Below are 16,762 nucleotides of genomic sequence, written 5' to 3'. Positions count from 1 at the left end.
GGGTCTTAGTAAAACTGGCAAAATTAAATCATTTAGTCTTAAATCTATTACAGGTCGATTTTATGTGAATTGGGGGATATTTATGGTAGTAATACTTTCTGTGAAAGTTTGCATTTATGCATACACAAATATTAATTTTCCAAGATAGACCTATTTAAGAAGTCATAATTTTTCTTATGCTGAAATTGACATATTAATGAATTTTTAAGAACTATTTCTTTCTCTACAAAATCTTTTTTCTTTTAAATATTTAGTTTAGAAATAGGTGTTTTAAATATTTGAGTTGATAAGTTTGAAACTTGCATTCCAAATTGCTAAAAATTATACATATTTGGTGTAGTTCTAAAGAACAAGCCCGATATTTTTGTGTCTTGGTTTCCATCTAGAAAGTGTAGGTCATATGTCACTTTCAAATTATAAATACATTTTTATTCTGTGCTTGAGGTTTTTATTTTTTGGAAATAGTAAACAGGTTAAATAGCCTTCTCATTAAATTACTTTGTAAAATTAACTAATATATTATAAAGATGTGTGCCAAACCAAGCTAAACAAGACCAAAGACTATGAATCTTACAGTTCCTTCACATAATCTGCATGCATACACTGTAGATTACAATAAACACAAATAAGCTATTTGAAGACAATTACAATTACAGCAGAATTTTATATAAATAATCTAATACAAAGAAATTTGCTTGCTATTATGTAACTGTTTTCTATTAAACTGCTAATGCATTATTGGTATATTTTGGTAAGGATTGAAAAATGTGATTAAATAAGAACATTGAAAAATAGGGTTCCATCTTTTGAAAAATTATACTTAACTTTTTAATTTTTATTTATTTATTTATTTTTTGAGACAGAGCCTCAAACTGTCACCCTGGATAGAGTGCCATGGCATCACAGCTCATAGCAACTTCCAACTCCCGGGCTCAAGTGATTCTCCTGCCTCTGCCTCCCAAGTAGCTGGGACTACAGGCGCCCACCACAATGCCTGGCTATTTTTTGGTTGCAGCCATCATTGTTGTTTGGCGGGCCCCGGGCTGGATTTGAACCCGCCAGCTCAGGTGTATGTGGCTGGCACCTTAGCCACTTGAGCCACAGGCACCGAGCCTAATTTTTTTTAAATATCACTATATCTTCTTTTTTCTTGTAGTTGTATAGGAGTTATTTTGGTAACATTTGACTAAAATTGTCTATTACAAGATAGACTTACTGGAGAAAAAAAACACACTAATTTCTCAAGAGGTCACCAGTTTTAGTTGTGAGAAATAATATAAGAGGTTACCAAGGAATTTGTTGAGCAATTTTCTTGAAACTTTTCCTGAGCAAAGCAGATAGTAAGTTCATCTTATATGAAATAGAGTAGGTATGAAGCAATTGATGTTTGAGAAAGAGAAATTCTAGGAGGAAAAGAAATACTTCAGCAATTATCTTACCAATAAAAAACAAGCAAGAGTGAGACCCCATCTCTACTAAAAATAGAAAAATACTAGCTATGGCATTGTGGTGGGCACCTGTAATCCCAGCTACTTAGGAGGCTGAGGCAAGAGGATCACTTGAGCCCAAGAGTTGGAGGTTGCTCTGAGCTGTGATGATGTCACAGGACACTCCAACCAGAGCAATAGAGTAAGACTGCCTGTTTTTTTAAAAAAAAGGATTTCCTTTATATTTTAACTTGAAGAAAGGGTTAGTTAAAAACAACCACCATCGGGGAGGCGGAGCAAGATGGCAGCCGAGTAACAGCTTCCTTGCATCTGGGCACCGTGAGTCGGGGGAGATAGGACTCCAGGCATCTCTGGCTGGTGGGAACTGCCTATCATCACTCCTATGAGGCTACAGGGAGTCAGCGAGAGACTTCTGGACCCCAAGAGGAAGACTAAAACAGTGGAAAACCGGCAAGTGGTGGCGTGTGTTCAATCCGTCTAAACCCGCCCACAACTGTAAGTTCAGTAGCAGCGAGACTGCAAACCAGAAAGGCCTTACCTGTGAACTGTTTTGATGTCCTTGGACTTGGCACTGAGTTGAACTGCCTTGGGGAAGGCCTGAGCGGGAGTGCGGAGAACTTTGGCCGTTGTCTAGGGCCCCAGTCTGAGCCGCTGAGCCAGACGGAGCTAATAGTGTTTGGCGGTGGGTCACACGGATCCATTGTCAGTGATCTGCCCCGGCAAGCTCTGCCCTCAGGGTCGCAGAGCTAGAAACGGGTGGGAGCTGGTAACCCAGCAACCAAGTAGCCTAAGGGTGGGGTCTGAGCCGCCTTGCAGCCCTAACCCTCAGGGGCAGAGTGAGACCGGTTTTGGCACCCTGGGTAAGTGGATAGCCACTTCAGCAGTGATTCCAGCAAGAAAGCTGGGAAAGCTTCTGCTCAGCAAGTTTACAAGTTCAAAGTGCCTTTTAAGTGGGCTGAAGAGAGATTTAGGGTGTCTACCTGCTGGGGTTTGAGAAATCAGCTGCCTCCAGTCGTATCAGAACTGTGACTAACATCTCATACCCCATAAGACCACGTGTTGCCCAGACAATATTCAATAACATATACAAACTGCTTTGTTTTTGGTTGTGTATTTTTTTCTTTTTTTTTTTGTTTGTTTGTTTATTTTGACGTTGTTGATGTTCTTTTGTTTTTTAATTTCAATCTTTTCCATACAGATCCCTTTTTCTTTCTCAATTTTTCTAGTTTAATTATAATTTCCCATTGCTGCCTTTTTTAATAACTACAACTTCATTTTTGCTAGTGGTTCTACCGCTATCATTTGGTTTTTCACCCCATTGTATCCCCGTAAAGTTTTCTGTTTGCTTGTTTTGGTTTGATTTATAGCATTTTTGTCTTTCCTCTCTACTTGGTGGAGGTGGGGTCCTGTATCTGATCAGGTTAGCAAAGAGCTGCTGACCTCAAGGGAACCACCCAACTGGGGCACCCCCAGAAGGTGGGGTTTTTTAAGGTTGTGTCAAAGTACCCTACTGTACACCTATATTGCCCTGTCTCCCTCTTTCTGTGCCTCTCTTCTTTTTGTCAATATTCCTTATCCCCACCCCCTCGCCTTTCTCTATCTTTCTTTTTTTTTTCTTATAACTCGGTCCTCTTTCTTTCATCCCTTTTTTGCTCTTCAATCTTCTCACCCTTCTGGTCCTGTAACCCTTAGTCCACAGGCACAAGATCTTAAAGAGCAAGAGGAAGTGAAAGGAAAATTAGGGCAAGGAAACAGATAAAAGAAATCACTCATGAGGAAGAATCAGCAGAAAACTCCAGGCAACATGAAGAACCAGTCCAGAACAACCCCGCCAAGGGACCATGAGGTAGCTACTGCAGAGGATTCCACCTATACAGAAATGTTAGGAATGACAGAAAGGGAATTTAGAATACACATGTTGAAAACAATGAAAGAAATGATGGAAACAATGAAGGAAACTGCTAATAAAGTGGAAAATAACCAAAAGGAAATCCAAAAACAGAATCAAATCAGAGATGAACGATATGAAGAATATAAAAAGGATATAGCAGAGCTGAAGGAAATGAAACAGTCAATCAGGGAACTTAAAGATGCAATGGAAAGTATCAGCAACAGGTTAGACCATGCAGAAGAAAGAATTTCAGAGGTAGAAGACAAAGTTCTTGAGATAACTCAGATAGTAAAAGAGGCAGAAAAGAAGAGAGAGAAAGCAGAACGTTCACTGTCAGAATTATGGGACTTTATGAAGCGTTCCAACATACGAGTTATAGGAATTCCAGAAGGGGAAGAAGAATGCCCCAGAGGAATGGAAGCCATACTAGAGAATATTATAAAAGAAAATTTCCCAAACATCACCAAAGATTTTGACACACTGCTTTCAGAGGGATATCGGACCCCAGGTCGCCTCAACTCTAACCGAGCTTCTCCAAGACACATTGTGATGAACCTGTCCAAAGTCAAGACAAAAGAAAAGATTCTGCAAGCTGCCCGGAGTAAGCGCCAGTTGACCTACAGGGGCAAATCCATCAGAGTGACCGCAGACTTCTCTAATGAAACTTTCCAAGCAAGAAGACAATGGTCATCTACCTTTAATCTACTTAAACAGAACAATTTTCAGCCCAGAATTCTGTACCCTGCTAAGCTAAGCTTCAAAATTGATGGAGAAATCAAATCATTTATGGATATACAAACATTGAGGAAATTCGCCACAACAAGACCAGCTCTACAGGAAATACTTCAACCTGTTCTGCACACTGACCACCACAATGGATCAGCAGCAAAGTAAGAACTCAGAAATCAAAGGACAGAGCCTAACCTCCACACTGATGCAAAAGATAAAACTAAGCAATGGACTCTCACCAAATAAGACGAATAGAATACTACCACACTTATCAATTATCTCAATAAATGTTAATGGCTTGAATTCCCCACTGAAGAGACATAGATTGGCTGACTGGATTAAAAAACGCAAGCCATCCATTTGCTGTCTGCAAGAAACACACCTGGCTTCAAAAGACAAATTAATGCTCCGAGTCAAGGGATGGAAGACAATTTTTCAGGCAAATGGAATTCAGAAGAAAAGAGGAGTTGCAATCTTATTTTCAGATACATGTGGATTTAAAGCAACTAAAGTCAAAAAAGACAAAGATGGTCACTTTATATTGGTCAAGGGAAAAATACAACAAGAAGACATTTCAATTCTAAATATTTATGCACCCAATTTAAATGCTCCCAGATTCTTGAAGCAGACCTTACTCAGTCTGAGCAATATGATATCTGATAATACCATCATAACAGGGGACTTTAACACACCTCTTACAGAGTTGGACAGATCCTCTAAACAGAAATTAAACAAAGATATAAGAGATTTAAATGAGACCCTAGAACAACTATGCTTGATAGACGCATATAGAACACTCCATCCCAAAGATAAAGAATATACATTCTACTCATCACCCCATGGAACATTCTCCAAAATTGATCATATCCTGGGACACAAAACAAATATCAACAGAATCAAAAGAATTGAAATTTTACCTTGTATCTTTTCAGACCATAAGGCACTAAAGGTGGAACTCAACTCTAACAAAAATGCTCGACCCCACCCAAAGGCATGGAAATTAAACAATCTTCTGTTGAATAACAGATGGGTGCAGGAAGAAATAAAACAGGAAATCATTAACTTCCTTGAGCATAACAACAATGAAGACACAAGCTACCAAAACCTGTGGGATACTGCAAAAGCAGTTTTGAGAGGAAAATTCATCGCTTTAGATGCCTACATTCGAAAAACAGAAAGAGAGCACATCAACAGTCTCACAAGAGATCTTATGGAATTGGAAAAAGAAGAACAATCTAAGCCTAAACTCAGTAGAAGAAAAGAAATATCCAAAATCAAATCAGAGATCAATGAAATTGAAAACAAAAGAATCATTCAGAAAATTAATGAAACAAGGAGTTGGTTTTTTGAAAAAATAAATAAAATAGATAGACCATTGGCCAGACTTACTAGAAATAGAAAAGTAAAATCTCTAGTAACCTCAATCAGAAACGATAAAGGGGAAATAACAACTGATCCCACAGAGATACAAGAGATCATCTCTGAATACTACCAGAAACTCTATGCCCAGAAATTTGACAATGTGAAGGAAATGGATCAATATTTGGAATCACACCCTCTCCCTAGACTTAGCCAGGAAGAAATAGACCTCCTGAACAGACCAATTTCAAGCACTGAGATCAAAGAAACAATAAAAAAGCTTCCAACTAAAAAATGCCCTGGTCCAGATGGCTTCACTGCAGAATTCTATCAAACCTTCAAGGAAGAGCTTATTCCTGTACTGCAGAAATTATTCCAAAAAATTGAGGAAGAAGGAATCTTCCCCAACACATTCTATGAAGCAAACATCACCCTGATACCAAAACCAGGAAAAGACCCAAACAAAAAGGAGAATTTCAGACCAATCTCACTCATGAATATAGATGGAAAAATTCTCAACAAAATCCTAGCCAATAGATTACAGCTTATCATCAAAAAAGTCATTCATCATGATCAAGTAGGCTTCATCCCAGGGATGCAAGGCTGGTTTAACATACGCAAGTCCATAAACGTTATCCACCATATCAACAGAGGCAAAAATAAAGATCACATGATCCTCTCAATAGATGCAGAAAAAGCATTTGATAAAATCCAGCATCCTTTTCTAATTAGAACACTGAAGAGTATAGGCATAGGTGGCACATTTCTAAAACTGATTGAAGCTATCTATGACAAACCCACAGCCAATATTTTACTGAATGGAGTTAAACTGAAAGCTTTTCCTCTTAGAACTGGAACCAGACAAGGTTGTCCTCTGTCACCTTTACTATTCAACATAGTGCTGGAAGTTCTAGCCAATACAATTAGGCAAGACAAGGAAATCAAGGGAATCCAAATGGGAGCAGAGGAGGTCAAACTCTCCCTCTTTGCTGACGACATGATCTTATACTTAGAGAACCCCAAAGACTCAACCACAAGACTCCTAGAAGTCATCAAAAAATACAGTAATGTTTCAGGATATAAAATCAATGTCCACAAGTCAGTAGCCTTTGTATACACCAATAACAGTCAAGAAGAGAGTCTAATTAAGGACACAACTCCCTTCACCATAGTTTCAAAGAAAATGAAATACCTAGGAATATACCTAACGAAGGAGGTGAAGGACCTCTATAAAGAAAACTATGAACTCCTCAGAAAGGAAATAGCAGAGGATATTAACAAATGGAAGAACATACCATGCTCATGGATGGGAAGAATCAACATTGTTAAAATGTCTATACTTCCCAAAGCAATCTACCTATGCAATGCCATTCCTATCAAAGTACCTACATCGTACTTTCAAGATTTGGAAAAAATGATTCTGCGTTTTGTATGGAACCAGAAAAAACCCCGTATAGCTAAGGCAGTTCTTAGTAACAAAAATAAAGCTGGGGGCATCAGCATACCAGATTTTAGTCTGTACTACAAAGCCATAGTGGTCAAGACAGCATGGTACTGGCACAAAAACAGAGACATAGACACTTGGAATCGAATTGAACACCAAGAAATGAAACTAACATCTTACAACCACCTAATCTTCGATAAACCAAACAAGAACTTACCTTGGGGGAAAAACTCCCTATTCAATAAATGGTGTTGGGAGAACTGGATGTCTACATGTAAAAGACTGAAACTGGACCCACACCTTTCCCCACTCACAAAAATTGATTCAAGATGGATAAAGGACTTAAATTTAAGGCACGAAACAATAAAAATCCTCAAAGAAAGCATAGGCAAAACACTGGAAGATATTGGCCTGGGGGAAGACTTCATGAAGAGGACTGCCATGGCAATTGCAACAACAACAAAAATAAACAAATGGGACTTCATTAAACTGAAAAGCTTCTGTACAGCTAAGGAGACAATAACCAAAGCAAAGAGACAACCCACACAATGGGAAAGGATATTTGCATATTTTCAATCAGACAAAAGCTTGATAACTAGGATCTATAGAGAACTCAAATTAATCCACATGAAAAAAGCCAACAATCCCTTATATCAATGGGCAAGAGACATGAATAGAACTTTCTCTAAAGACGACAGACGAATGGCTAACAAACACATGAAAAAATGTTCATTATCTCTATATATTAGAGAAATGCAAATCAAAACATCCCTGAGATATCATCTAACCCCAGTGAGAATGGCCCATATCACAAAATCTCAAAACTGCAGATGCTGGCGTGGATGTGGAGAGAAGGGAACACTTTTACATTGCTGGTGGGACTGCAAACTAGTACAGCCTTTCTGGAAGGAAGTATGGAGAAACCTCAAAGCACTCAACCTAGACCTCCCATTCGATCCTGCAATCCCATTACTGGGCATCTACCCAGAAGGAAAGAAATCCTTTTATCATAAGGACACTTGTACTAGACTGTTTATTGCAGCTCAATTTACAATCGCCAAAATGTGGAAACAGCCTAAATGCCCACCAACCCAGGAATGGATTAACAAGCTGTGGTATATGTATACCATGGAATACTATTCAGCCATTAAAAAAAATGGAGACTTTACATCCTTCGTATTAACCTGGATGGAAGTGGAAGACATTATTCTTAGTAAAGCATCACAAGAATGGAGAAGCATGAATCCTATGTACTCAATCTTGATATGAGGACAATTAATGACAATTAAGGTCATGGGGGGGAAGCAGAAAGAGGGATGGAGGGAGGGGGGTGGGGCCTTGGTGTGTGTCACACTTTATGGGGGCAAGACATGATTGCAAGAGGGACTTTACCTAACAATTGTAATCAGTGTAACTGGCTTATTGTACCCTCAATGAATCCCCAACAATAAAAAAAAAAAAGGGGAAAAAAAAAAAAACAACCACCATCATCAATAGCTAACTGAAAACCAAAACCAAAACTTAGTAGAAGCATATAAAAGTTAGATTTTTTAAAAATAAAAAATATTTTTATTTAAAATATTTAAATATAAATATATTTATATAAATATAAATGGTAAAGCATACATAAGATATCATTATTTAAACTGATTCAGTGGCTTTAAATTAAATTGTTTAACCATATTGTTTAACTATCATCACTTTCTATTTCCAGAATATTTCATCATCCAAAATAGATGCCCTGTGCCCCTTAAATAGTAACTGTCCATTCTCTCCCAGTCCCTGTCTTCCCAGCCCTGGTAAGCTCTTTCTATCTCCATAAATTTCCCTTTCCTACTTATTACACCTAATGTAAGTGGAATCACAATAATTATTCTTTTGTGTTTGCCTTACTTCAATTAACATGATGTCTAAAGGTTGTTACCTGTTGTAGAAGGTATCGAAATGCCTTTTTACTGCTGTTTAATATTCCATTGTATGTATATCGTACATTTTGTTTTTTCATCTGCTAAACCTGAGCTGTCTCTACTCTTTGGCTAATACTTTGAACATCACCGTACAAAAATATCTGTTCAAGGTCCTGTTTTCAATTCTTTGGGGTATATACCTAGAAGAACAATTGTCAGATCATCTGATAGTTTTATGGTAACTTTGTGAAGAAATGCCAAATTGTTTTCCACACTAACTGTATCATTTTACACTGGCACCAGCAAGGCCCAAAGTTTTTCCCATTTCTCCACCTTTTCACCAACACTTGTTATAGTTTATCTATTTTTTGATAGTAGCCATCCCCTCGGGTGTGAAATGACATCATTGTAGTTTTGATTTGCTGTTCCCTGGTGACGAATGGTGTTGAATATCTTTACATGTGCCTATTGGTCATTTGTTTACCTCCTTTGGAGAAATGTCTATTCAGGACCACTGACCTTTTTTTTTTTTGAATAGGTTTTGTTATTAGGGTTGTTGAATTGTAGTTCTTTATATATGCTATATATTAATCCCTTAAAGACATATGATTGGGTGGCAACCATGGCTCAAGGAGTAGGGCGCTGGCCCCATATACTGGAGGTGGTGGATTCAAACCTGGCCCTGGCCAAAAAAAAAAAAAAAAAAGAAAAAAAAAAAAGATACATGATATACAAATATTTTCCCCTGTTTTGTGTGTTGTTGTCTTTTCACTCTCTAAATAGTATCTTTTGATGCATAAAAGTTTTTAATTTTGACAAAGCCTTGTTTCTTTTGCTACCTGTGCTTTTGGTATCATAGCTAAGAAATCCAATGTCGTGAAGATTTTCCCTAATGTTTTATTTTAAGAGTTTTATAGTTTTAGCTCTTCTGATTAGGTCCCGATTAGGTCTTTGACCCATTTGGGGTTAATTTTTTTTTTTTTTTTTTGAGACAGTGTCTCACTATGTCGCTCTGGGTAGAGTGCTGTGGTGTCACAACTCACAGCAGCCTCAAACTCTGGGCTTAACTGATTCTCTTGCCTCAGCCTACCAAGTAGCTGGGACTATAGGCACCTACCACCACACCTGGCTATTTTTTTTTTTTTTATAGTTGTCATTGTTGTTTGGCAGGCCTGGGCCGGGTTTGAACCCACCAGCTCCCCGGTGCATGTGGCCAGTGCCCTAGCTGCTGAGTTACAGGTGCTGAGCCTGGATTAATTTTTATATGTGGTATAAGGTAAGAGTCCAAGTTCATTCTTTTGCACGTGGATGCCTTTCCCCAGCACCATTTGTTGAAAATACTGTCTTTTCCTCATTGAACGGTCTTGGTACCTTGTTGAAAACCAATTGACCGTGTACTTGAGGATTTATTTCCGGATTCTCTGTTCTACACATATTGTATTGGTTGTATGTCTGTCCTTATGCCAGTACCACACTGTTTAGATCACTGTACTTTTGCAGTAAGTTCTGAGATCAGGAAGTATGAGACTTTCAACTTTGTTCTTTTTCAAGATTGGTTTATCTTGAGATTTCATGTGAATGGGGTTTTCTATTTCTGCAAAAAAAAAATAATTGGGATTGTGATAGAGACTGCATACATTTAGGTAATATTGCCATCTTAATAATATTGGATCTTGTATTTCACAAACATAGGATATCTTTCCATTTTCATCTATTCTTTAATTTCTTTTAGCAATGTTTTATAGTTTTCAGTATACAAGTCTTCTGTTTATTAAATTTATTCCTGTTTGTTTTCTTTTTGATGCTATTGTAAATGGAACTGGTTTCTGTGTTTTGTGGTTTGGTTTTCTGTTCTGCAACTCTGTGGAATGTATTAGCTCTACGGTTCTTTTGTGGAAGCTTTATAACTTTTTACCTATGAAATCATGGCATCTGTGGACAGAGATAATTTCACTTCTTTTTTAATTTGGATGCTTTTAATTTTTTTCTTGCTTAATTGCTCTAGCTAGAACTTCTAGTACTACGTGAAGTGGTGGAAGCAATCAAAAGCCCCAATTAGAACAGACAATCCTGATATTTGGAGGAAAAGATCCTTGTTGCCCACCCTGACTCCAGCAAGCTCTACCAAAAATGTGGGCTGCTCCCGCATAGCTGCCGGACACAGGTACAAGGTCTGAGAACCACTACCATGAGTGAAAGACTGACATTCACTGAAATTTACCAGCCTCTTCATCAAGCTCCCCTCTGGATGCTCCAAGTTTTTGACTAGAGTCCAGACTTCCAAAATATAGATCCTCAACCTAGGATGTTTGGACTTAAGAGTTTTTTGACATTATGATAATGTGAAAGCAATACACATTCAAAGAAACCACTTGGAGTACCCATACAACAGTTCTGTTTTTCAATTTCAGTGCAGTATTCAGTAAATCCCATTAGACATTCAATACTTTGTTATAAAATAGCCTTTGTGTTAGATGATTTTGCCCAATGTTAGGCTGATGCGAGTGTTCCCAAGCACGTGTAAATTAGGGTAGGCTAAGCTGTGATGTTTGGGTAGGTGTATTCAACACGTGTTTGACTTACCATATTTTCAACTTTTTGATTGGGTTTATCAGGACCCAAACCCATCAAAGAGCATCTGTGGTTATTTCAGACATTTCCTGCCTGTTTGATGGTTCTTTAAGTGGAGAGACAGATTTCTAGAGCTTGCTACAATCCCATCTTCAATAATGTCCCTTCCCCCCAAGAGCTGGTTTTCTTATCTGCCTTGGTTACCTCTTCCAGGCTATTATATCTTTGTTTCCATAAGGTCAAGATCTTGGGGTAAATTCTTTGTGGGATAGTTGGTTTCACTTTGTTTCAAAACCACATATTTTATGACTAATCCTGATTTTTTTTAACTATACAAATGTGATAGGACACCCTTGTGTATCTGAAAAACAAACCTTGAATGTGATTGTAAAGATAATTCTCCAAGATTTTATTCACTTCTGAAATGTACATAAATCTGGCAGGAACTTTTTGTATATAAGTTATTTACATTTAAAAGCCACAAACGACCCACTTAAAATATTTTTTCAAGGACAAATCAGTGAAACTAAGTCTTAGAAAGAAATGTATTGGTTTTATCTGTTCTGTTGTGTAACCAACTTTATTTTTGTCAGAAACAAAGAAACGTTGGTTCTCTGTCCTACATTTTCACCATTTTCCTCCTTTCAAAATAATCTAAAGTTGGAATGTTAAAGACAATCAGTATCTAAACTATATCACATTTTCAAAAGGAAACAAATTTTATAATTTTATTGCGAAGATTGTGAATGTTGAACGTTTCTGTTTGAAGATAAGCTATTCATTGAGTATCTCCAAGCACACAGTGGTGTCAGCAGCTTCTGTCTGAATTTCTGACATTTCCCGTGCTTGGCTGTCTAATCATTACTTTCTGTTCACAGTGTTCTTAATCCATGTTTTACTTCTGAGAAATAACAAAATAGATGTGTGGGAGATTGTTTTATTCTTTCTTGCTTTCTTTTTTCTTTTCTTTCTTTATTTATGTATTAGGGGCATGTGTCTGTTCATTTTATTTCTTTTTATTTTTTTAAATTAAATCATAGCTGTGTACATTAATGCGATTGTGGGAAACAATGTGCTGGTTTTATATACAATTTTTTTTTTTAAACAAAGATTCTTTCTTTCTTTCTTTTTTTTTTTTTTTAAGGCTTTTATTATTTATTATTTATTTATTTATTTATTTGTGGTTTTAGGCCAGGGCTGGATTTGAACCCACCACCTCTGGCATATGGGACCGGAGCCCTACCCCTTTGAGCCACAGGTGCCGCCCTTTATATACAATTTAAAATATTTTCATGAAAGACCCATTAACTTCTTTTTTTACTTTTAAGAATTTCCCTTGCCAAGAAATGAATATATATCTTTTGACCAAATAACCAGATTTTCTTCTTCTAGCAAAAGCATCCATCCACACGGACAGAAGACCACTATCGTTGAGGCTGGGCAGGAAGGCTTTATAGCAAATCTTTTGGCATTGTGCTCCCAGGCTGTCTGGAGAATACGGTGCCAAAAGAAGGGCTTCTAGAACTTTCTCCTTCCTGGCCTTACTGAGATTCCCTCTTAGTTTTAGCTTCTCTTTCACTTTTCTTCTAAGTAGAGGAGCAAAGCTCCCTGTGAACTGTTTCTTTCAAAGTTCTAAGGAAATAAAAGATTGAATTTGGAGAATGAGAGAAATGTTTCCAGCATAAAAGTGTCCTTTTTCCGTGCCTGTGGCTTCTGTCCCTTTAGAGTGGAGGTTGTCAGCTGTAGGACCCCTGACTTTGCTGCTTCCCAGGGGAAGCTCCGTTTCCGGCCCAGGTAAATGGCCTGCAGCCTGTTCCCCACCCAGCCCCATCTGAGGAGGCCAGGAGGGCAGGGGCTGTTTCACTTCTCCCCGTCCAGCATGCCAGGCTGGCTCTTCACCTCTCACCACCACCCCCTCTCCTCCCCTCTCCCACACATGTCCCTCTCTACCCTTCCTCTCTCTCTGCTCTTCTCAGAAGTTAGCTTACAAAGCAAAGTTGTAACTTCTGAATTCCTGTTTTTCCAACCACCCTCATGTGACAGGATATCTCCTTATTGGAGGTTTTCCCTAAATTCAGGAGCCCTTTAAAAGCGAGCGTTTCCTCCGTCCTTCTTTTCAGCGGGGCAGCTCCGGGCACTCGCGTTAGGTTGGGGGGCACTCATCAGGTGCCCTAGTTGTTTTGTTTTTTGCATTGCACCCTCCTCTCCATCCCTGGAAGAAAAGGATAAGCTTTGGGCCATGAGGCTGGCCCTGCTGCTGGTGTTGGTCTCCGTTCTTCCCAGCGCTGTGCAGCTACTGGGTAAGTCTGCTCTGAGCCTGGGGGAAGGGGGGCTCTCTGACCTGGGGCCTAGGCCACACCTCATTCTTCTAGCTCAATGTCAACAGATTCCTTCAAAGACCTGTACCACACCCTCAGCGGGGAAGTTTTTGCACCTGCTCACCAGGCATGGCACACGGGAAGCTTGGGGAGGGAGGAGGCTGCTGCTCTGGTATCAGTTGCTGGTTGGCCCAGAGCCCCCCGGAGCCTCTCTCTTCCTTCTGAGTTCTCTCATCTCCTGTACCTCCTTCCCTTTTTTAGTCATGCAGAGATTTCTTCCCCTGCAGTTTGTTCATTCTGGTTTCAATTCACAATATTTTCTCTCTAACTCCCCCAAAATACCTTCTGAGTATCTTTGGCTGCAAGGAGGGAGGCACGATGTCTTCCTCACCTTCACTGCAAGGACACGATCGCAGAGCATCCCTTTGGAAGCAATTCCATTCACCTTTTATGCTCGTTTTTTTTTTTTTTCTGTGCATCATTTTCATCATTCATACATTTTGTTGTTAGAAAGCTCACTCTCACTGTATTCTACATTGTTCAAACTGCTATTCCTTTTCTTCTTTTGTCCTGGAAACTGGAGAGGACTCATTAACAACAGATTCAGAGCTTTTCAGATTCTCACAGCCACTAACAAGTCTGTCTTTTTTATTTCTCTGGACTCAACCTGCTTAAACTTCACAATGAGCAGGCCTGGAAGCATCTTCATTCCTGGTTATATTTGGAGATGATGTGAAAGGGATTTTAAACTCGTTTTGTTTTGTTTTTGTTTTTGATCTTCCTTCATTTCTATCAAGTTAACAAACACTGAGCTTGATTTGTCTGTGAGCTGATACAGTAGTGGGGGATGGGAAGCTTGCTAGGGAGAGAAGTTTCTACTGCAAAGGTCAAACCAGAAGGAGCATTATGTAATAGTGAGTATAAAGAGACCAGGGAAGGCAGTCTGGTTTGCACCCTGACTCTCATTTACTAGCTGTGTGACCTTGGGCAACCTACTTCATTTCTTTGCTCTTTAATTTCCACGTTTATGGAAAGGGGAGAATAGTATCACCTCCCTATCCATTGTGACGATCCAATGAGTTACATCATGTGATATGTTTAGAATGGAGTATGATCCTTAGTCAATGCTTTGCAAGTGTTAGGTAATAAAGGCAGTGACGTCCCCCTCGCAATGGTAATAAAATGTCCAATAAAAGTATTATAATAAGCATTTAAAAGAGAAGTTTCCCATGAAACAATGCTAAGAAAAGATTCATGGAGCCTGGGAAGATATTTCACTGTAGTCCTGTCTACAAATACCTTCCCTCACTGAGTAATTGGTGCTGGGTATGAGCTCCTTAATTGGGACTTGGAAAGATTACAAGGTAGGGTGAAGTATCTCCATGATTTTCATCTTTTTCAAAATGTTTTTCTTGTGCAAGAGGACCGAAATATTCTTCACAGCCCCAACGGTAAAAACTAAGACCAGTAAAAGTCCTCCCAGGGTTGTGTTGTCTCAAATAGAACTGTCTGCTTAGGAGATGTGCATTCCCTGCCACTAAAGATCTTTAAACAGAAGCTGAGTTAACAGTTCAAAGGCTGGTTAGCAGAGCTGACTCCATAACCCAGCAGAGCCCAATAAAAACACAAGTAGCCTCATTATGTGGCCACATTGGGGGTGGGGTGGGGGTGGAGGAGGGAAACAACTAAAAAGAAAGGTGGAATGGATTTTATTAATGTATTTTATTTAACCCAATATATCTGAAACATTGTCATTCAACGTTTAATCAGTATAAAAATTCTTGGGCTATTTTCACAGTCATCTCTTCAAATTAACCCTTCAATGTCTGGTGTGTGTCGTGTATTTACAGCCCTCCTCAATTCACACAGGTCTCATTTTAAACTAGGCCCATTAGTCACACGGGGCTGCTGCCTACTCTACTGGGCAGCACAGATAAAGCCCCTGGACTTTTTAAAAAAGTGACTCAGTCATGCTTTTGAGGAAAAAGCATCTCTGAATTTGCTTGGGAATGCTTCCCTCCTGCAGACGGCAGGATGCCTTGCTCTGATGAATGTCTTCCTCATGGAAAGCACAGACCCCGGGAAAGGAGGGAGATGCTGAAATCTGTTTACTTAGAGAATAAAAAACAAACCAAAATAAAAAACAGGCAAGGGAGCCCCTTCCAGGATTTGTTTTTTTATTATTTACTCGAGAGCCTATAATTCTCATTTTATCTTTTCTTGGCTCAAATGACCTGTGAACAGAGGAGTCTGGGTGACAGCAAGGTGCCTGCTTAGTCAGCAGCAGATTAAAGGACATTGAAAACCTTTGGAGCCTCACCCCTAACCCTTAGAAAAACCTATGAAAAGTTCACCCTATTTCTTATTGGTTTATTTCTTTTGAACCTGGAATCCTTTTGTTCACCTCCAAGAGAGTGTGTCGTACCTTTAGCACCACAAGCCTCTGTGGGTTGATGCCAATGGATGGGGTGGTTCTACCCAGAGGTTAACAGAGACCCACGTACCATTTCTACCCTTTTTCTCACCTATATCTTCTTAATCTTCAGTGCCAAAGTTTAGACCCCTGTGGGGTTATTTATAATCACAGGAGACACATACCTTGAAAGCTGGTTAGACACAGACTTTGCACCATAATGGAAAAATTTAACTTGGAAATGGGAGGGTTTGGTTCACAGGCAGTGAACTTAACACCTGGTAAGGAGGCGGAGGTGGAGAAGCAGAAGGAAGAACCAATTTGATGTGTGACATTTACTGATTTCTAAACTGTACATATTCCTACCATGCTTGATTTCAAACTGTCAACATGGCGCCACTGGGGGTGGAGTGGAGAGGAAATGCCACACTAGGCTGTCACTCGTGGATGCCACCGTCCCCAGGGCAACACCGAGCCTTTCCGGGCTCTCGTGATGCAGCCACACAGTGGGCCAAGTGTCGTGAAAAAGCCTGGACCATCTCCTAAGAATGAAAGCGAGGGCAGTCTTGGTGGAGGAAAGAAGTTTGGTTTCCCTAAGAAGCTGGTGCCTTGGCAGTTACATTCTGATTTGAGTTCCCGTAGTTTACTTGGGAGGAGAGCCCAGGAAACACCCACAGTGCAG

At 39.3% G+C, this 16,762-nt stretch overlaps 1 protein-coding gene across 1 annotated transcript in view; it reads left to right on the top strand.

The window, feature by feature from the left end:
- The first annotated feature begins 13,454 nt into the window (after positions 1-13,454).
- MRC1 (mannose receptor C-type 1) overlaps positions 13,455-16,762 on the top strand; it is a 90,921-nt gene continuing 87,613 nt past the window's right edge. The window contains exon 1 of the mRNA XM_053572934.1: positions 13,455-13,649. Within this exon, the coding sequence (XP_053428909.1) occupies positions 13,589-13,649 (61 nt within the window). The 5' untranslated portion in view covers positions 13,455-13,588. The remainder of the gene's footprint in view (positions 13,650-16,762) is intronic.

This window comes from Nycticebus coucang, chromosome 20 (genome assembly GCF_027406575.1).
Source record: "Nycticebus coucang isolate mNycCou1 chromosome 20, mNycCou1.pri, whole genome shotgun sequence".
NCBI classification, from domain to species: Eukaryota; Metazoa; Chordata; class Mammalia; order Primates; family Lorisidae; genus Nycticebus; species Nycticebus coucang.
The sequence above is the reverse complement of the archived record's forward strand: the minus strand, read 5'-3'. Positions and strand labels throughout refer to the sequence as shown.